The 22,797-nt window shown below is 33.8% G+C and overlaps 1 protein-coding gene and 1 long non-coding RNA gene across 11 annotated transcripts; one reads left to right on the top strand and one right to left on the bottom strand.

Moving 5' to 3' along the window:
• The first annotated feature begins 56 nt into the window (after nt 1-56).
• On the top strand, nt 57-16,732 carry LOC104105756 (MADS-box transcription factor 23-like). Of its 3 annotated transcripts, none has more exons than XM_009614144.4 (9): nt 57-213; nt 756-1,008; nt 2,588-2,666; nt 14,040-14,101; nt 15,661-15,760; nt 15,854-15,895; nt 15,976-16,059; nt 16,202-16,356; nt 16,466-16,732. In XM_009614144.4, the coding sequence occupies exons 2-9, from the start codon at nt 827-829 to the stop codon at nt 16,479-16,481; spliced, it is 720 nt and encodes a 239-aa protein (XP_009612439.1). In that variant the 5' UTR covers nt 57-213; nt 756-826; the 3' UTR covers nt 16,482-16,732. The 3 variants fall into 3 exon arrangements, with proteins under 3 accessions (XP_009612439.1, XP_009612442.1, XP_009612441.1); XM_009614147.4 differs by having other exon boundaries at nt 15,976-16,017; XM_009614146.4 differs by lacking the exon at nt 57-213 and adding an exon at nt 303-447.
• LOC104105757 (uncharacterized) lies at nt 3,837-20,555 on the bottom strand. 8 transcript variants are annotated; one of them, XR_011410735.1, is made up of 6 exons: nt 20,364-20,555; nt 17,832-17,929; nt 16,193-16,365; nt 7,731-8,200; nt 4,553-5,888; nt 3,837-4,421 (listed from the first exon to the last, which is right to left on the bottom strand). It is a non-coding gene; the product is annotated as an uncharacterized lncRNA (long non-coding RNA). The 8 variants fall into 8 exon arrangements; XR_001971117.3 differs by having other exon boundaries at nt 4,553-6,460; XR_001971115.3 differs by having other exon boundaries at nt 4,553-7,600.
• Nucleotides 20,556-22,797: the final 2,242 nt, after the last annotated feature.

The raw sequence follows: 22,797 nt of genomic DNA on the forward strand, positions 1-22,797 counted from the left end.
AGCGAGTGGACTGTTGTTAAGCACTCGCGAGATTGGGCAAGATAAATTGATAAAGTGGTTTTAGGTTGTAAAACAAGCTCCTGGTTTCTCTAGAAAAAAGAAAACCATCATTTAGCTAAGCTTTCCATATAAAGCTTTCAATTAACAGTTCATTTAAGAAAAGAACTCAACCAGTATTTCCCTTCTCTCTCCCTGTCAAAATCCCTCAAATTAGTAAGCCACTCTTTTCCTTCTTTTACTTTTGTCTTCTATTTACTTTTTTTGTCAAATTCATATGCTTTTGGATTTATTTCCATTTTTGTGGCTCTTGATTGTTCATAAAACTTTCTAATTTTAGCTCAAGTTACCGATGATTAATTTCTTCAAAAATTGTTTCCGTCAGCTTCTTGTTAATATTCTAGCTCTTTGTGATCCCATTTGATTGATCTAGCAGAGGAGAGAAGCAAGGTCAAAACCCTAGATATCATTCAAAAAGAAAATCGAAGAAACTCTATCTATAGTTTCCTATCAAAAGCTCAAAATTATTAGCTATTGTTTGTTTTCTCTTTTTCTTTTGCCCATTTTCTCTTTTATCAGATTCCTAAATTAATTACGAATGTATTTTTCTTATACCTCAAATGCTTTCTAATTCTAGCTCGAACTATATCGATAATTTCTTCGTATATATACTTCTACCCTTTAATTAATTTCATGTTTTATATAAGTTATTAATAGTTTGAGCTCTATATTCATGACCCTTTTCATTAATTTTGCAGAGAAAAGAAGCAAGCTCGAATTAAAGTAGATATAATTAGTATTATCAAAGTATATATTAGAATTAGAAAAGATGGGGAGAGGAAAAATTGTGATTCAAAGGATTGACAATACAACAAGCAGGCAAGTGACTTTCTCAAAGAGAAGAAATGGGCTGCTGAAGAAGGCTAAAGAGCTAGCAATTCTTTGTGATGCTGAAGTTGGACTCATTATTTTCTCCAGCACTGGAAAACTCTATGAATTTTCCAGCAACAGGTTAGTTATTTTTACATTTTTAATTTTAATTTTAATTTGGTCCTAAACATAGAGATATATAATTTTTGCATTCTTCCTTTTTTTTTTTCCTTTTTCTTTGGGAAAAGTTTGGACTGAAATATGGGATTTTTTCCTGCTGTAGAACTGCCTCTATTTCATATATTCTGTACTTCTTGCATATCGTTTTATGTAATTTTTTTGTTTAAAAATTACCAACTTGGTACCTTTCCATTTACTGCTATTTTTTATTAAAAATTATTACCAAGTTGGTATCTTTCCAGTTTGTACTTTGTATGTGAAAAAAGAGTAGTCAGATCATATCATGGATTAACCTTTGTTACTGCATCAAGATTCCAACGTGCATATTTATAAATGCATGCTACGTTACTTTCAGTTGTTTTTTCTTTTCTTTTTTTTTTCCAAGTATATTGGGAGAAATCTAAAACTAGCTTTGCTTTTTTAATCCAGGGATTAAATTTGTTAATCATGCACGAGGTGTTTTATCTAGCCTGGCCCATTCTATACAAACCTAATTAATGTTGAAAAAATGACTCGAGGAACAACATGCACCAATCCTAAAGAAAACCTAATAGGAGTAGTAATATTTGCAAATCTGAAATCTGTCCGCACTTTAGAATTTGGTTTAAAGCCCTGCAGTGATAAATATCTCTATTGTATTCTATTTGGTGCAAGTAAGAAATAACTCTTTAGAGCACGTTTGGATGGGAAACATGTTATACCATCATTAATTATTCCGGAATTAGTTATCCCGAGATTAGTTATTTACCCTTACAATAGGGATAAACAAACACTACAAATCTACAACCCCGGGATAATTATCCCAGGATTAATTATCCCATATCCCTCGATATTGTTATTCTCTCTTCAGTCTTCACATAAACCCTAAGGTGTCATTTGGTTTAATGATTAGAATAAAGGCATATGAGATTTAATACAATTCGTGTCCTTGATCTTATTGAGTTAATCCCACATCAGTGAATGCAAACATTATTATGCTGCCAAATATATTATTCTAGTAAACTAACAAACAGGATGCTCCTTAATTCTACGTATGCATCCAGAAACTTCTGTCACTCTTTTGTGGCCCTCAGATAAACTCACATAAGTAGCTTCTCACATAATTAGAATACTTTGTACTACCTTTCTATACAACCTTCTTTAGACGCATGCATAATTTACATTAGAACTTTTAATCTTTTCATCAAGATATACTTGTGATCACTTTAATTATGTGTATATTTTGCTTCGAAATTGCCTAAATAGAATTTCGTCTTATGGAATATAGACTCACAAGTGCAGAATCATACGTATAGTTTAATATGGGGCTCAGATAACTAGTTTAACACATGAATTTGACTCATACACTAACAATGTAACAATTTATAAGCTGTTAGTGTATTTTGGCGAGTTACCTGTCTTATTACTCCTACTTATTATGCATCATGGATAATTACCTATAATTATCTTTTAGGTGATTTGATAATGTAAAGTTTAAATTCATTATGTTAGTGTGAGAAGTTAAACTCTTGACACAATTATATATTTGCTATGTTACCAGCATGAGGGCTATAATTGATAGATACAACGAGATGAAGGAGGAGCATCATAACCTCATGAGTCCTATGTCAGAGGTCAAGGTATAGCTCTTTAATTATATTTAAATCTGCTTCAGAATTGCCTAAATAGAATTCGTTTGATGGAATAATGGACTTGCAAAGGTAGAATCATATGTATAGTTTAATTTGGCACACAGATAACTAGTTTAACACAGGAATTTAACTCATACATATACATTGGTTATATACATAAACACCACCGATTTTTGTTTTCACAAGTGGTTGTTAATAGAGAATTGCGAGTGTATGTAATGTCCCTTTTTGGATGTTCTTGTATACTAGACTAGATGTGTTACATCGTACTCAATACCTTGTGAGAAGGGATTTAGGAAAAGTCTGCTCTCATTCTATGTCAGAGAATCTAAACTTCCAATTAAAAATCTTTAAGATAATGGATTAAATATTCTTTGCTATTTAACCTTTTAAATGATCTTGTATATCCATTGTGGGATATATATATATTGAGTAACTCATCAAATGTGGAGCAGATAGGCTCGAACTAAATGTTATAGTTGGAAATTTTCAGGTTATTATTCTTATCCTTCAACCACGCGTGTGGACCTCTATGGGAAACATTATCTATTTAATTTTTCATTTTGGTTAGCTCAAATATATTCTGTCGAAATCTCAATCAAAGATAGTATAAGGCCAGAATTTGAAAGATGATTCATTTTTTAAAGTTCCACGTGATATCTTTATAAGCTAAATATGAATGATGCAAGCTTTCAGTCAAAGAGATTGAAACAGTCATTAATCAACTATGGCACCCCTAAGATTGACCTCTTTTTTAAATGAACCTCTTACCCTGGCCTCAACAATAGCTTTTGAGAAAATTGATTGCTAAATGATTTCATATTACTTTATGTTACAATTAATTGACAAGTACTTTGATTAAACAGTAAATCGGCGAAGGATCAGATTAGCCACAATGACATCGACAATTTTTTTCTTAACAGTGCTGTAACAGAGAAGCCCAGAAAGAGCACTTATAGTCTCCATTATAGAACAAGAGCTACACCATTCTGTTTGACAATAGTTGATGATGGCAAGTTAGCTGTAGCTTCATTTCCCTTTTGAGGTAGGAATTGTATAAAAGGCTTGGAATTGTAAAAATACAAAAATTTAAAAATGCAAATTAATGGAGAGTTGACTAACTCCCAAAAATAGATTGCTATGGAGAGAGAACAGATGTGAATAATAGCTCTTGATCTTCACACATGGTCAAGGTGCGACTAGATTAAAGCAAATACAAATTCTTCAAGAACAACAAAAGGTTTTTAAGCAGGTTTTTTCAAGCAAGCTCAGTTGAAGGCTCACAGTGGAGTTTAGGGAGGGTCAAAAAAGTTTTCATGATGATCAAGGTCATCCTTTGGCCCAAACTAACTCCATATTATGTTATCAGCCTTTTCCCATTCCTTTATTCTCGAGTTCACCCCGTCTTTATCATGGCTCACGGAAGTCTTGCAAAAAGTTTCAAGACCGCAGGATCCACCTATGTGAATTTCGTGTATGCATTAAGAATTCAGTAACAGTAGGCATTCATCTGAAGTGGCTGCTCTTTCTGGGCATCTTGCCCCATTCAAACTTTTAGCTATGTTAGCGTGGTCAGTGTTCTTCCTCTGGCGCCAAGGATGGCTAGGAAATACCAATGGAACACCTGAACTGGGACAATCCACCCACCAGGTTTTGGTTGGTATATGTCAGATTCGTTAACTGACTCCATGGTAACTTCTGGTAGGTATCTTCTCAACATGGTTATGAGAGAGATTCAACTTACTAGAAAAACAGAACACGATATTAGAGAGCCAAACAGTCAGAAAAGTTAATGACATATAGCAAAAGCTAAAACACGAAATGTAAATCAGCAAACTCATAGAGAAAGGATAAACAGAATCTTTGCTGTGCACCTTAGTGACTGGGTGAGGAGGGGGAATAATCCTCACTTTGTTGATGTTCTGGTTGTTTTTGCTGCCTTTACTGCTTCATTTTTCCTCTCTGCCTGCTGGGGAATTTCATCAACTTTTTTTTTTATTAAAAAAAGCTACCCATTATAAGACTTCACACATTCTTGTGGTGCAATGCTACACTTCTGGAAACTTCCATGTGTTGGTTGGTACTCTTTTATCTTTTTCCACTTCCATACTCTTCTTGTACATCCTCTCATGTATCTTCTTCCATGGTTCTGCTATCTTCTTGTTATTCTCCTTTGCCCTCTTATTCCTGCTTATTAATTGTTGGCTGATTCCCTGAATAGATGCCTATCTTGTTGTCCCTTTTTTCCTTCTCCCCCTACTTCATGTTCGGTTCTTATGCTTGCTCGAGACAACAACCTGCTTCCTCCTAATTGGTCACTTCAAGCATCGATAGTTACCATTGACTGTTAACCTTCTTCCAATGCAAATATATCTGACTCATTAGTTCTATCTATGATGTGTTGTCAATTGATGTTGATGAGATGGTTTAGTAAACATAAAGGGGGATGGAGTCCCTGTTGGAGGTGTTTGTGTTGAAAGGCCTCTAGTATCATTCCCTCGCGCTATAATCCCTCTCCCTGTTCCTTAATCTAGGAAGCTCGATAAACCTTGGGATTAACTCCAGTCAAATACTTGATTCCTGTTCTTTCCTTGGAGCAGTTCGATCAAGTGGAATCAAATCCTACAGGCTCATATGCTAACACTGCCACTCAGTTACTCTATAAGATTTCTATAAGCATGAAGAGAATTTTGTGTCAAATGCTGTATCTCATGACGATGTAAAGAAAGTTAAATGGTAAGCTTATTTTGAAAAGGATTTTGGAATCGTGCTTTGATCCCAAAAGGTGCTGCCTTCCTCTATTAGGGTTAAAGCTTTATTAGCACAAATTGGGACTTCTGTTAGGGTTTGTTCCGGTGCCAATTAATTCGTAATTGTGGCCTATTGTAACCTAACTACACGCTCATTCAGAGTTCCAAACAAGTTTTACTTTATCAAATCCAAGGATCGATTCTTGAATTGCAACACCTACGCTATTATATGTCATACTAGTGAACTACTTTGATGGAACCTAAACAAATACAGTAAGTCATCTATAATCATCTATAAGATACTGAAAACAGAAACCCAACCTAAAATAACTAACAAGGTCTCTTCTCAAAGTTGAGTGATCCATAGTTACCTCCATGTTTCCACTACTAACCTGAAAAATCCATGAGCTGTGTAGAGAATTCCCTTAAAGCCTCCACTACACTCTGGTTCCTGTATTGTCTGCATTACAAAATAGCAGGTTTGAACCTGTTTCAGGAAGTTTTTCCTACCCTCCTTCCCAATAGTAAGCATAGTCCCATAAGTGAAAGGAAGTAATAAGTATCAACTCTTAATCAAGTGGTAAATACTATCATCTTAAGAGTTATCCAGCATGATAGATACTTATTATCCATCTACATAATATACCACTTATCATATTTGAATCAGGTCATCATCTCCAGAGACAGTTATAGATTCTGGCTGATGCAGCATTTGTTGTTCCAACAAGTTCTATATAAGCAGAAAGCCAAACCACAAGAAATACCATATCAGATCAAACAGATGCATGTTGGAAATTGGAATAGTTTATCCCAGACAAATAGTGCAGGAACAAACTGATACCGGTTCTTTTTCCCAGTTTATGTTGCACTAGTTTTGAGACCAAAAGTCAGCCATCAAACAGTCATGATGCCTGAAATAAGGGAGGTCACCGGAGAATAAGGTGGCGACAAAACTAGTAATGCTCACCCGTTACAGTTTAATTCCACTCCACCATGTGCACTGACAAGAGAATATAACCTAGGGGAATCTGCCTGCAGATGAGATAATTAGGCTAACAAGCAGAAGGAATACGATGGTCTTGACATGATAAGCCGGAGTTTAGAGTTTGTTTATCTCTGCATAAGCAGAATCCATGATCTAATTAATCAACTAAACCATAATCCAAAATCAGTTGAGGCCGGCTATATGTTCCTATATATCCATTCTGCTCTGAAACTGGGATCTAATGCCTCTTTAATTTGCATTTGCAGAAATGAAGTGAAATCCCAAAAAGACATCTGCAATGCTAGGTTGAAGGTCCAGATGAGACACTATTTTAACAAATTCCATTAGAGGATAGTTCGTTTGTCTAACAGAGAATGCTTTAAAATTGCAGATCCCTATATCAGAGGAGAGGATGGAGGATGTCTCAACCCCACCTAAATCGATATAGGATCTACTCTCAGAGGTAAGTAATATAAAATTTTCAAAAAGGAAGTCATTCCACAAACACAAAATATAAAAACTCAGTTGGATGAAATGTCTACACAAGTTTAGCGATTGAAAACCCTACCAAAGGTCCTACGTGACACATTATGACAATTTGCTCAACATCGCAACTATTTATAGATTAAATTAGATGGAAAACCTAAGTTTGAATTCCTATCCATGGATACCGTAATTAAATTATAAAGATAAATAGTCTTCCCCATCTAGGGAGCATAGTTCATGGAGCAAATTCATGTGATAATTCAACAAATGGAACCTAACATATCTAATAAATAACCTGAACCTGAGTGTCCTGGTCTTCTGTCTCAAACTAGCATCTATTCCTGGTATTGCATCTCAAATATGACCAAATCCTTCACTGGTGCTAAATCCTACTTTTGTGCTCTCAAGTTAGCATCTATTCCCTTCGTTAGTTTACCCACTGTAACTGACGGTCACGTCCAACGAGAGCGTGAGCATCACACTATTCTTTCTTCTCATGGAGGCATTCTACTAGCAAAGAAGACTCCTATAAGTGGTAGCACCTTGTTGGGGCTTTGTGGTATAATTCTTTGCCGAAAGAGGTCTCTCCAGTGTTGCATGTTTATATCTACGACCGATCCCTCACCAGAGCTGACGGACATCTCAGGTAACCATCCTTGACTTACCGACATGTCAATGAGGATAGCAAAAAAGGTATCCAACTGGGAAGAAGGCAGTGAGGGTATAAGTATTATCAGAAATTTCAAATGACAAGAAAGTAAAAGTTCAGGTGCTCCATTAAATCCAAATCATATATGTCAATGACCAAGGGCATGATTAATCAAAACATACCATGGAATATGGATTCATGGTTTTCTAAGGCTGGAGGCAAGCAAGGACATTAGGAAAATCTTGCAATGATTCCTGAAGCAGTCATTCCGGTTGGAAAAAAACACCCTTGAGGCCTTGACCATCCGAGGAGGATAACCTGAGAGTAAATGGACATGAACACAGATGAAAATATTCACATACATATCAAGTTCATAATCCATCCACAGGAGTTCTCTATATTCCTCCAGGACTTCAATCTCACTACGAATCCGTCATTAAATTGTCAATGGTAAAAGTTTAAAAATTGCATCCTTCCAGCCTGAAAGACAATATCAACCCCAACCAATGTATGTGCTATCTTCAGACGTTCATCGCTAAAGAGTTTGTTTCTTATTGCTATGGAAAAACTGAGACACGATACATTTTTGCCGTACATTGTTTACCACTAGTTGATCTCTATTATCAAACACGGGTGTCAAGTTCCATTTTACCTGTTCAAAAAAAGGGTGTCAAGTTTCCTATTTAGAAAATTGGGCAGGGAGCCTACAGGTCGAAGAGATGCACAATTACAATCTCAGAGATCCAACTGTCTAAAGAGTTGACGCACAATAGGGGTGTACAAATGAAACCGACAAACCGCACCAACCAGATAATCCGAGTCAAACCGGAAAAAAAAAACGCCTATAGTTTGGTTTGATTTGGTTTGGTGTTGGAAAAAAAAATCCGACCATATTTGGTTTAGTTTTAACTAAAAAAAAGTCAAAGCGAAACCAAACCAACCCGACATTATATGTGTAGAAGTTTTAAATATATTTAATGCATAAAAATATTTATTGTAGTGTAGTTTATAAATATTTCTTAAATTTTTTCATAATTTTATCTTTTAACGTATTATTTCAAACTTGACTTATAATTTTTGGATGCTCCAATAAATTTTATAGTCCATAAATGTTAGTAACTCAAATAAATCCTAAACCAAAATCAAATCAATACTAATGCTAATAAAAAACATTCAATTCAATTGTACTATGAATGAAAATAGTGTTGGATATCTATTTTTAAGCTTATTCATGATTTAGATAAAATGCATAACTTATTTTTCTTTTATAGTGTTTAGTCATGTAAATAATAGTATATAGTCGTAATTTTTAAATTATGTTTGTTTTCATTATGGCTTATTAATAATATTTATTTTGTGCAATTTTATTATCTTTATTATTGAATATTTTAGTACAATGCCATAACTCATCCAATATTTATGTTATTTTATTGAAAAACACCTTATATAGTTCTGTCTTACTAGAATTAAAGAAATATTTGGAGCAAAAATTCTATGTTTTGTGCTATGAAGACTTTATGAAAAAAATCCGGAAAACCCGAAAATCCGAAAAATCCGAGAAAAAACGAGACTAAAAAACCTGACTTTTATTGGTTTGGTTTGGTTTTTAGATTTAACAATCCGATACAATTGGTTTGGTTTGGTAATTAGAAAATCCGAACCAACTCGACCTATGTACACCCCTAACGCACAACAATGCAGATGGAGTTCGGGGTGCTTATCGGGTGGATAAAATTACGCTTAACGGTTATCGGATTATAAATGTTGTAATCCGCTAACCATCCAATAAGATAATGGGCAGATTGGTATCGAATTGACAATTATCGGGCAGTTTATCGGCTAAACAAAATAAAAAATTTTTGAACAATCAAGTACATACAAGAACTACTGATAAGGAAGACATAACAGATACGAGCTAATCTATGCTAAACATGAAGAAAACTAGCTTCCTCCATCTTACTACAGATCTACCTAACTTTATTGAGCTATAATATGAGCCAACGGTAGAAGTTAGGGATTTAGAGCCTGTTTGGATGAGCTGATTTGATGTACCTGATAAGCATTAGGTGCTGAAAAACACTTTTAAGTCTTGAAACTGATTTAATAAATAAGCAGTTACGCGTTTGGATACAAGTGCTGAAATTGATAATAAGCTGCTACAGTATTTGATAAAAAAGTGCTGATAAGCTTTTTTTCTGTTAAAATGACTTAAATAACCTTATAAGTATTTACACCTATAAGGGCGTAATATCTTCAGAATTTTAGATTCCAAATCGATCCAAATACAAAATATTCTATTTGTCATTTTATTTTAAATACAACTGTGCTTAGATAAGATAATTTTATGATAAATATAATTTATTTTATGACAAGCATATAATCATAAGTTATAATAATTAATAAATTGATAAAAGTTTCTCAGTAAAAAATAAACCTAAATAGGACAAAATATTTGAAGAGAAACAAACACTGTCTTTATCAGCACAACACGTAGAAAGCAACATACCAAAAATTTGATATGTCCTCATTTATTATATACAATTCAAAGATTAATACACAAATCACATAGATATAAATATGCAAAGGAATAGAGAATTTGCTTATCTTAAATAGTCAATGAGCATTGCAGACTTGAAGAGGCGGAGGGAGGGGGTTAGGTTGAAATAGTACTCGAGGCATTGAGTATCGATGCAAATAACCTTATACGTGTTTACACCTATAAGGGCGTAATATCTTCAAAATTTTAGATTCCAAATCGATCCAAATACAAAATACTCTATTTGTCATTTTATTTTAAATACAACTATGCTTAGATAAGATAACTTTTATGATAAATATAATTTATTTTATGATAAGCATATAATCATAAGTTATAATAATTAATAAATTGATAAAAGTTTCTTAGTAAAAAATAAACCTAAATAGGACAAAATATTTGAAGAGAAACAAACACTGTCTTTATCAGCACAACACTTAGAAAGCAACATACCAAAAATTTGATATGTCCTCATTTATTACATACAATTCAAAGATTAATATACAAACCATATAGATATAAATATGCAAAGGAATAGAGAATTTGCTTATCTTAAATAGTCAATGAGCGTTGCAGACTTGAAGAGGCGGAGGGAGGGGTTTAGGTTGAAATAGTACTTGAGGCATTGAGTATCGATGCAAGAGTTTTGTTCTAAAAAAGAATATTTTAAAGATAAAATAATAAAAATTTTGGTCAAACTTAAAGTGCTTATAAGCTAAAAATTTATAAGTTGGGGGTTACCAGCTTACGGCTTATTTTTTACTTATAAGCACTTGGCTTATAAGTACTTTTAACTTTACCAAACGCGTAGATAAGCTACTTTGACCAGCTTATAAGCTTAGCCAAACACCCTCTTAGCCGTTTAGGGTTTCAATAGTACTTTATATACATAGGGGAAAAAATGTAAATATAAAAATTCTTAACGGGTTAACGGTTTACCCGATAAGAAATTTGAGTAATCTGCCCCAAATCGTTAAGCCGTTAATTATAAAATCTCAATCTGTTCACCATCCATTACCCCGACAATCCGATACCAATAAGCCATCGGTTTGGTTGGTTAACGGTTTTGGTTTGATTTTGAACAGCCCTAGATGGTGTTTTTGGCTAAGAGATTATTTCTACAACCAAGCTCTGCATTCGTAATAAATGTTTTTTTCTCCCTGAAGACCAGGGTCCGCTTGGTACATGGATTGCGCATATGATAGGATATGTAACTTCGTATGCATGTATTCTCGACAAGATTAATTAACTCAATCTGGTGAGGACAAGATTATTAATTAGGCAGGTACTCAATAGAGAATTTGCTTATTACATTCTATATAATTCATTGCTCATTATTCCACATAGTCATTCCTAGGGCATTAAACTTCATAGTTACCCGTGATAATCACAGGTCCCCAATAGATGATTAGTTGACCAAAGATCCCAAATGTCTAAGGTGCTGAAAGACCAAGAATGCATATGTAAATTTTGTGAGAAGTTAATTCTTAAACCATGTTGAGCAATTGTAACAGAGGTTTCTTTCTTGCTTCCTGAAGATTAGCTGTCATTTCTTACACAGACTGCTCACCTGAAAAGGTTTACCTCCCCCAGTTTTTAGCTAGGTACATTAATCTTAATCTTAAGAGACTAGAAAACTGATCGGCAGATAACTATTAATCTAGGCCAGCAATTAGTATAAGAGGCAAAAGGTTCACCATACAAATAGAGGATAAGCCCTTCTTTCATTTCTTTTCCTCAATCTCCTCCTCTTAATCCTTTCTTCCAGGTCCAACTTCTGCTTTCCCCAACCCACCCACCCACACGTCAGTCCTTGACCGTCCACATGCACCTTTTTCCCCCCAACCTTTCCCACTATGCAATTTCAACCCTCACCCCTTGGGAACTAGGGGTGGGCATTGGTCGGTTCGGTTTGGTTTTGTAGAAGTTCGGTTTAGTTTATTCGGTTTTCGGTTTGTGATTTTAATAACCAAAACCAAATCATAATAACTTCGGTTTGGTTCGGTTTATTCATGTTCGGTTCGGTTTTTCGGTTTCAAGCCATGGCAAAAATAGTATGAAACAACGAAAATAGATTACTTGTGAGAGAATAGCCAAAAAGGGTAACCAAAAACATATTGAGTGCTTATAAATATTCTCCATTTATTTTTGTTAGACTGCATTAATGGTCATATAATATAATGAAATTCTATATATATCCAATCAGTGAAATAAGTGAATGATTAGCATGCGAATTCAGATGATACGGAAGAATGAATTGTGCGAATGAGGCTTTGTTTATTTTTCTGTAGATCCCATTCACCCGTTACTAAAATTCAAATACGAAAGAAGGATTACATCAATTCCGCAATATCCGTTGGGGTTAAAATTCTTGTTGTATTTTATATTGTTCTTAATTCGGTTATAAATAATTCGGTTTTGGGTTTAGGCTAAAAAAATTCGGTTTTTCGGTTTAACCGAAAACCGAACCATTAAAACCGACCACCGAACTTTTTAAAACTATAAACCGCAAACCGACCGAATAAACCGAAAAATCGAAACCGAATAAACCGAAATTTTCGGTTCGGCCGATTTTTTCGGTTCGGTTCGGTCGGTATTATGCCCACCCCTATTAGGAACCCAATTATTTTTGCCTCTCCTTAACATGATCCTTCTTCTTTCCTTCCATGACATCATTCCCTCCTCCCTCCACCCATCCCTAACATTTTACAAACTATCGTGGCATTAAAAGTATGAAGCATGCTATGAAATTTTGGAAAAGAGCGATAGATCATAAACTTACGGACACCATAAAAGTAATGTAGAACCATTTTGGGGTAGATATACAACGAAGGCTATATGCTAAGAAGATTCATGAAAATTTATTGCAAGAGGAAGAATCTACACAGCTTAGAGAAAGCGAATGATAAGAGTGCCAAGAAAAGCTTTTGGTGGGTAATGAAGAAGAAAGGAACTCATATTAAATATATAATATCATAAATGATATATGAAATAGTTGTCACTAGTGTGAGAACAGTAGTACGAGATACAAAGAGTTTCCCATAACCATGTTTTTACACCCAGAATAGGCATTGAGCCTTGTTTACCCTACTTATGGATGAGCTAACTCACACTATATAGTTTGAGGTTACATTGTACATGCTATTTTCAAATGGCATTGTGCTAATTGACGAAACCATCAAGGATATCAACCAAAACTTGAACTTCTGATACGCACTCTAAAAAGTTGAAGTTTTAGGATAAGTAAAAGTAAGACATGCATTACAAGTTTAGCCCGCATAAGAAGAGTGAAGTTGAGGTCAGACCAAACAAGATTGCAAGGTTTAAAAGCAACCAATTCATATATCTAGGCTTGATGTTCGAAGAGAACGGCACAATAGATGGGGATGTTACACATCCAATCAAAATAGAGTGGTTTAAATGGACATTTGCTACCGGAGTATTATGTAATAGAGGGATAACTACCAAAGTGAAATGCAAATTCTATAAAACGATTGTAAGACCAGCAATATTACATACATGGGAGTAAATGTAGGTCTCTAAAGGCTCCAAGTATCCACAAGATAAGTGGCGCAAAGATGAATGATCAAGATCCAAATTCAGATGAATGTATTTACTTTCTATAAACTTTCAAGTTACGAAAAAGTGCTACATAGATAGGTTTGAACAAATGAGAATAGATATCGAGGATTCATATAGTTGAGCCCGTCTAGTTTTAGATTGAATCGTAGTTGAAACAAAACTAAGAACGTTCTACATCTAATATGTGGCTCTCATCATCCTAAAGTACTTTTCTTGTATGGTTGAATTTATCATGGGTTGCAATAATCATCAAGCACTACAAAGAAAGATCAAAGCAATATTTACCTGATTTCATCTCAGGAATTATTTAGCCTTCTAATTTCATCTTCTAAGCACTATACTTATTTTTCTTTCTTTCCTTGGTTTTGGCTAGTTTTGGCAAAGGGAAATAGCAAGTTTGAGGCAACAACTGCATTACTTGCAAGAAAATCACAGGTAAATTGATTTGACAAGGTATATCTTTTACATGCCTCTTTATGCCACAGGATCTTTTATTGTACACACTATAGATTGAACAATGTGATACCTTTATACACTATAAATTGAGTAATTTGATACCATTTAATATATTGACTTGTGTGAAATTTATTATAGGGAATATTTTTTAGTTAAATCTTAATACGACCCTCACGTGTCAGTTTTTCTTTTTCTAGTGGATCGAGTACATAAGAAATCATTCCATGAAGGATAGCGATGAGACTCGAATTCAGGATTGTAAATTGTCAAAACTCAAAACTACCTCGCCTGAGTTAACTGCTAGGGAGCAAACATTTATATTTATTTATTCTAGTTCTCCAAGATAGATTGTTAAGTCATTTTTTTTTTTTTTGCCTACTTTGTATTCTTATAAGTTTCTATGCATAAAAAAGTTAAAAATTTTATTGGAGATAAAGTTTTAAGTAATATGAGCACTTGACAAATCCAATCAACAATCAAACCCATTATTACTTTTACTTCATACACAAACAAATGCCATTTTGGGTAATTAACCAGAATTTCTAAAACATCATCAAAATTTCTTCATCATGTTTCCGAAAATAGTTATGATATTTTGACCAATCACATTTTTTTATACAATAATCTACACCTACTTATCCCCAGCTGTTGCTGGTGCTTTCAGTTGAATATGCAAGGACTTTTAGGGGCTCTTTTCTAGTGTTTGAAACAGTTTAAGGTTTCTCAAAGCTTCTTTTTTTTCTTTTTTTTTTTGAGTAAGGTGACAGGTTTCTCAAAGCTTCCTCTTATCATAGTCTTTACACTTGGGGCCATTTAAGGATTGGAAAACAGAACAAAAAAGGAAAAAGATGCTGCATACTGATTTTGTTTTAAGGTTCATTTCTCACAAGCATTAGAGTAATTCAGGTTTCTTGAAGCTTTTAGTCAAATTTATGGTTTAGAGCAAACACTGGGAAAACAGAACAACACAAAGATGCCATGATTATTTAATTTAGAGGTTATAAGATACACTCCTAGCATCTCTTGGGCACAACTGAAGTTAAAAGTGCCCAACAGAACTCTAAACCGAGTAAAATAATTTTCTACAGCTGAAGTTGCTAGCGATTGATTGCTAGTAATAAGAAGAACTATAACAATAAATGTAGACACCAAAATTTAACTAAAAAGCCAAAAACCTAGTCAAACTCAAATATCATAAAATTAAGTCGATCAAGAAAGAACTTGCAAAATGCCCAAAAACAAAATTTTTAAAAAATCTAAGGATTACTAACGAAAAAAGACATCCAAGACTTGAATTTGCAATGTTTTCTTCCATGTTTTTCTGTGAACAACTCCTGGAGGAGGGAAGAATAACTATAAAAAATATTAAGATGAACATCCCCTTCTTTTGTAGCAACGTATCGGAGCTTGTCGGCATGCTTAACATGCAATTAAATAACAATAAAACGTGTATATTTCAATGTCTGAGATCTAGCTTAGTAAGCTAAGCTGCTAAGGGAGAAATATTTTAACTAATCCCTTTCTTTTATGAACCACAGGCAGCTTCTGGGTGAAGAACTTTCTGGACTCAGCATCAAAGATCTAACAAATCTTGAAAACCAACTTGAAATGAGTTTGAAAGGCGTTCGAAAGCAAAAGGTAAAATCCACACTTTTAAAATTCTTTTGTGGTCATGAAACTTATGTTTATATAGTCTACAACTTATCCTGAATGTATTACTTTTTCTTGCAGGAGCAGATTTTGACTGATGAAATCAGAGAACTAAATCAGAAGGTTCTACTAGAAAAACCATCAGAACTTCCCATATTCTCTTGTCTTTAAAATTACCCGGATGATTAATATTGCTTCTGCAGGGCAATCTTATTCATCAAGAAAATATAGAACTCTATAAAAAGGTAAACCTCATTCGACAAGAGAATACAGAATTGAAGAAAAAGGTATTAATTTAGAGAGTATTGCCTCCACTTGTTGTTTCAAGATGTACCATAAAATTTTGCTTTTACATTTTAGTCTTCTACCACAAGCATAGATATCCTTGAGGCCTTGACCTTAATCTAAAGGAGAAGTTACCTATGCCAGGTTTCTGAGCAAGGATGTGGAAGTGAACCAAATGGGGGTGTTCAGGCCACACATGCAATCAGCAAAGGATATGATGTACATGCACCAATCAGTCTCCAGCTAAGCCAGCCACAAACACAGAAGAGTGTAACATCAACAAGCGTCATGCAGCTTGGGTAAATTCTCTATCAGAAGAATTAGTTATGCTTCAGTCTCTAGCCTCTCTCCACAGAGGGCAAAAGAGAAAATGTGACACTAATTCTACCACTATATCTTTCAAAACAGGCTACAACTGCACTAGACAGAAGACTGACAGCTCTCTGTTTTCTCAACTAGCCCTATAGCTAAGAGATACTTCTATGAATCCCATTCTTGATCAAGCTAGAAGAAAGAAGTTCATCAAGCCCCAGAGCACATTCAGCTCTGCCTAGATATTGGATAGTTTTGTGATTATTGATTGCTGTAAACATGCAGAAGTTATCTATGTAAAGTAATGTCAACTTAAACTAAGAATAAAAATGTGGCAATTATCACATATCAGGGTTTGCTTCAGTATGCGTGTTAAATGAGCCTGTGATTAGTGCACATATCAGGGTATGCGTGTTTTGTGATTATTGATTGCTGTAAACATGCAGAAGTTATCTATGTAAAGTAATATCAACTTAAACTAAGAATAAAAATATGGCAATTATCACATATCAGGGTTTGCTTCAGTATGCGTGTTAAATGAGCCTGTGATTAGTGCCCATCCAGGATGACTCAAAATAAGATATGATCTCATGGAACTGTACAGGGATGCATCAAGCTCAGAGAACTTTTTTGGGTTCCACGGCTAACTTCGATACTCAAAAGCCCCTTAAGATAATGACTCTCTAGAAAATTTTGAACTCGATAACTGAAAGATAATCAATTTATTTATGAGAATGCTCATCTTCTGGCTTAATTAAGGCAATGATCAAACAAAGAAGGCTTCAAGATACTAGTAATGCGCTAATTTTTCTGTCAAACTAAGTGAAATAGGAAATTATTGCTGAAAAACACAAAATATGACAGAGGAATATTAACATTAGGTACATTCCATAAGTATTCATGAACAAGTTTCAATTATGATAAGGACTGACAGTGCCTACATGCAATACATCAAATTCACCTATAATTAAGCACATGAAGCTTTAAGAACCTCTGAACCCTGTTAAATTGGGAAGTAGGACAAAATATAGTAATTCACCACACCTTTTTTATGTCAGCCAATTCAGACTAAGAAGAGTAGTAATTTTAACTCCAGACATAGACTCTACAGTAGAATAAACTTTGAAAGAGTAGAAACTAACAATAAGCTTAGACATGTTTCTACTTTAGCTAACTCAACCTTAAGCCTGCAGTGAAAATTGGCTATCACTATCCACTAAACGGCTACATGCAAAGTTGCTACATTTGGCTAACTGAAACTTAGGCTGGGAGTTGAGTGCAATTACAGAAAGAATTATCAAAATTTTCAGTTCACCTAGGAGGAAAAAATGAGAAGGAAAAGAACGGGAAAAGAAACTCTAATGAATGTCATTAGTAAATTCAACTGCACGGCAAAAAGTATATCCAAAACGAAGTTGTGATCAAATATATAGAAAAGGATCACCAGCAAAGGAGGTTTTACCTTTTGGGACATCTATACAATATACAAACGGAGCAATGGCAGTTTTAATGCAAGTTCTCTCATCCCAAAGTTGCCCTGCAAATTGAGAATCGAGAATTCTGCAAAAGGAATACGCCAGATTTGGAAATGCTCTGACCTCAAATTGAATAAGAAATAGAAAAAACCCACAGGTCCTAATTTAGTCAATATTTAAGCATCTCATAGAATTACACATGATTTCTCAGATTCCAAGGATGCCTTGACTGATTTAATCATGTAACAAATCAAATTTGGAATATGTTCGTATTATGAGAAAATAAGTGTAAAGAGGTAAAATAAATGTACTATTTTCTTATATACTAAAACTAAAACAAGAGAAGTGACAGCATTTGCCACCTAACGAGAGAATTTTCCATTTTGCCGCCTTTCTTTAAAGTCCACCTCGCCTATAGCTTGCGTATCTCAGGTTCGGTGATAAAAGCAACCATCTCGGACCCCAAGGCGACAATGCCTCAAGATTGAAGTAAGAAAAAGTTAATGGAAAAAAGATAAAAGGATAAAAGAGTTGTGAGCAAGAGAAGTTAGGGTTTTCCTACCCAACATAGTGTTTTCCACCCAACATTTCTTTCCAATAAAACCAGTTTATTCTTAACTGTTAATCTTCATGCTTATACGTTGTATGAGCCAAATATATCTTGCCATTCACTGGACACAAACAACCACCTCTCATCCTCCCACAGCTCATCCTTTCAATGCTCAGGCAAAGGACCACTCACGAAGCCAAAAGTAATTGGTCATGATGGTGCCCTCAAGATTCATGTTCAAGCAAGAGTTTGCAGCACTGATAAAGTGACCTTTTAGTAGACCTAAACTCTGCTTAAACCACCCAATCTGATCCACTTGGAAGAAATCTAGAACTCATTTAAATTTGGACTTGACAAACATCCACCACTCCCAAACCTCTAACTCACAATTATACGACTATTTGAAGTACACTTTCAGCTAACCAGACTTGTTCTTCTCCACCATAATAACAAAAACAATTCATTGCACATTATAGTTGCATGATATGTTAACCACCAAATTAAATCGAGAAAACAAGCAAAACTCTATAGTCGGCCTCCTCACCAACACATTAATCAAGATTAAGAAGGAGCTTGAAAAATCAATTAATATTCGCGGGTACTTGCTACAACATGTGTTGGCAGCTTAAAGATTATCCACTAGTTGTATAGTCAAACCTCTCTATAGGCTATAACAGCCTCGTTTGTTCTGAATATTTTTGGATGTTATAGCGAAGTGCTGTTATAGAGAACATATATTATAACATAACATAAAAATTGGTTCCGAAAAAGCTTGACTTTTATAGAGAAGTGTTGTTATATAGGGATGCTGTTATAGAGAGGTATGACTGTAGTTGCTTAATGTGGTTAATAAACAAGTTTCCCGAAGTCCTTGACTTTGGAGGAGTGATTAATCATAAAGTTATGCATATATCATGTATACTTTCTGTGCGATACATCGCCTCCTTTAGGTCTTAAAGTTTTCCAAATTTTCAATTGGACTTTTAATGATAATCTAACTGGCCAATGGATGCAAATATAGTAATAGCTGATAGGCAATTTATATCTTCAACATGATAAGCTAGAAAAGAATGAAAATGTTAATACCATGATGTGAAACATGGGACAATAAATCTATAGAAAAAAAAACTTAAAATATATCAGTAACTATGCAAACATGACATGCTCACGGTTTCAAGAACAACAAAATTGTCTATCATTGTTGGATATCCCAGCTTTCCACGAGATATATAACGTTCCTGAACTCATTTGCTTCCTAACATAACTCCTATAAAGAGCAGAAAAGCTGATAATCCTGAAACCTAGCTGAAGGTCAACAGTCTAGAAAGCGTATAAAGCAATAAGCACTACAATTAAACGAAAAGAAATGACATCTCAGCTTCTTTAAGTTTCTTTTGGTTCAACATGTATTAGCAAGAGAATCAATTTCAGTAGGAAAAGGCAAAGTATAGGACCACTCCCTGATTTTAATTCAGAATCAGATGTACTAGCATAGGAAAAATGACTATGTGGTCATATGGGCAATAACATAACCAATACAGCTCCATATCAATGATCATTAAAAGCTATTCAAAATAAAGCAGTGAATTTAAAGAACGTGATGTTTGGTCTTGCTGCTGGTAGTATTAGCGTTCCAACAATCAATGACTAGGATCCAAGAACAAAACTAATAGACTTCTTTATCTAAAAACTACTTGCATCTACAAAAAGATCCAACTTGCAACAACAGGTGCCATCTTCAAAACAAGAATTATACTCCAGCATTAAAAAAAATGAAAAAATACAACCGATCCGACTACACCCCTAAAGACAGGAAGAAAAATAGATTGTCTAAGAGGGCTTGTTAACATGTTATGAAGCAAGAAATTCAGCACCCATACGAAGAAACAAAAATTAAGAAGATTCAAAAGCAAGAAAAATGAAAGATCGCTGCTGTGTAATGCATGTAATTTACATTTTACAACCGTACCTGTCGTCGACGTCGTGCCCAAGAAGAGAGCTAGTTGAACACACAAACAACAAGGAATGGCCTCATTCTGGACGCTGTGGCATTTGTGAATGAATAAATTTGGTAGAAGAAAGTGGAAGAAGGGAGGAGAGAGAAGAAAATATCTGGAGGATCAATTCGACAGAGGTATTAAAATATTGCAGAAAAAAGGACGGTTTTTTTTCTGCTCATCAGCAAGGGGTTCTTTTGTCATTATAAAATCTCATCGTACATCTCATTTTTAAGGCGACGGAAAATGGCCAAAAATACCCTTAGAATTATAGGTAATAAAGCAACCAGGGCTGTGAATAATTTAGTAAATATCGAATTACCGTACAGAAACTAAAAATTTTGGTATTCGATATTCATATTTTGGTATTCGGTATGGTATTTGGTTTAAGTTTTTTTTAAAAAAATTGGCATTAGGTATGGTATTTGGTATTTTAAAATAAAATATCGAAATACTGATACCGTACCGAAATATATATTATATTACACAATACACATTTTATTAATTATAACATAAATATAAGAAATCTAAAATTTTACTTTCCTTTATTTTCTAAGTTCATCAATTAACTCTAAGCAAGTAACAAGATATTTCTCTAAATTTTTTCTATCTAGGTTGGTATTTACCATTTTTTGACAGAACTCTTGTCAACAAAGGTTTTTAGTTTTGTACTTTTGAGTACTTTAATTAAGAATATTACCGTCTATGACTCTATGCACTAGTTAGTATTCAAACCGAAGCTACCGAACCGAATAAACCGAAATGGAAAGGAGAAAAACCGAACCATACCGAATTTAATTAGGTACGGTATTGGTATAACATTTTACGAAACCGAATATTGAAAATACCGAGCCAAAATATCTAAATATCATACCGTACCGACCGACGAACAGCTCTAAGAGCAATAATGCCCTCCGTTCGATTTTGGGCACAAAATTATCCCTGCCCTTAGTCAAATGGAGCACATATACCCATTTTCCCTAACAGACCTCCAACTCAGATTTGACAGGATTTTTAAAAAAAAATGCTGAAATAAGCTCCAGCTCGGACAAAGCCCTGCCTAGCCCCACTGACTAGATTAAAAACATCTCTCTTTCTCACTCTCTCGTTGCTGAGCAAATAGAAGATTTGCTGATAGTTGTCGGTGCAGGAGTTCCTCCAGGGTTCTTGCGGCCATTGGAGCCAATTCCATGCAAAAGAAAATGAACACTTAACGAGCCTGTAGCCAAAATATATGGCACTCATGTCTCTGTTTTCGTTTTTTTAAGAACTCTGTTTTACCAAGTTTGCTTTTGTAGATTGTCTTGTGTCATTTTGTTTGATTATGATTTATTTGAATATTTTATACTATTTAAATCAATATTTGAATGTTCTCGTAATTAGGTGCATTTTTGTTCACTCAATTATGTACTTGTTGATAGAAATACTATGTTTTCTAATAGAGAACCTTTTAATGTCCTTGTAGTTCTTGTATTCACTTTTTTATAAAGACTTTTTATAAATGTGGTTCTTAAGCTAGAAAACACAGCGCATTATTACTCTATTTTGTATAGTTTAAGGTCAATTTTGGCCATTTTCCGTTAATGCGACATATATATTCGCGACATATATATTCACTATATAACACCTGCAAGCGGAAAATCATTTACATCCCTGATTTTACTCTAAAAATAAAATTCATCTTCTAACTTTAAACAATTGTCATTTTCATCTTTTTATCTTACGCAATGTCTATTTTACCCTTAATATTTTCAACTCTCCATATATAATATACTTTTTAGATATTTTTAATGCATGTATTTATTCATAAGTTAAAAATATTATATAATTTAATCTAAGTTCACTAACATTATAAATAAAATAATTATATTATAATTTTTTTATAAAATATATTGCGACTTTATTATTATTATTATTTTAATATTATGTATATTAAAATGCATATAACATATGTAGGTGTGTGTGATTTTAATTTTCACTTTTTATTATTCTCTACGTGTATATACATTTTTGAGTTTTGATTGTTATTACTAGATTTTTTCTAAATTATAATTAAAGTTTATGTAAAGTGTATATAGATAATTTTTGTAAATTTATTATAAAATTTACCTCTATTTTACCCCATTATCTTTTTTATTACATGCATTGTATAATTTATTAAAAAATTACTCTTTTTTATTCTCAGTTTTGTAAATAGATTGAGTTTTGACCGCTATTAATAGAATTACCGATACACATAAATGATTTATTATAATTTTTTATTTATTTTACTATAAAATATTTTTAACTGATATGCTTGACTACTGCTTCTCGTTCTTTTCGAAAAAATTTTTTTAGTTTGTCTATGGGTAAGTTGAAGACATAAATTAAAATAAAGAATATCATTATATTAAAGAATAAAAATAA

Source organism: Nicotiana tomentosiformis, chromosome 1 (assembly GCF_000390325.3).
Source record: "Nicotiana tomentosiformis chromosome 1, ASM39032v3, whole genome shotgun sequence".
NCBI classification, from domain to species: domain Eukaryota; kingdom Viridiplantae; phylum Streptophyta; class Magnoliopsida; order Solanales; family Solanaceae; genus Nicotiana; species Nicotiana tomentosiformis.

Bases quoted from the DNA above. Each gene is read 5' to 3' on its own strand.
- LOC104105756 (XM_009614144.4), top strand. From the start codon at position 827: ATGGGGAGAGGAAAAATTGTGATTCAAAGGATTGACAATACAACAAGC. The intron at 15,761-15,853 runs GTAAAATCCACA...TTTTTCTTGCAG, and splicing joins AAGGCGTTCGAAAGCAAAAG to GAGCAGATTTTGACTGATGA. The intron at 15,896-15,975 runs GTTCTACTAGAA...TTGCTTCTGCAG, and splicing joins TCAGAGAACTAAATCAGAAG to GGCAATCTTATTCATCAAGA.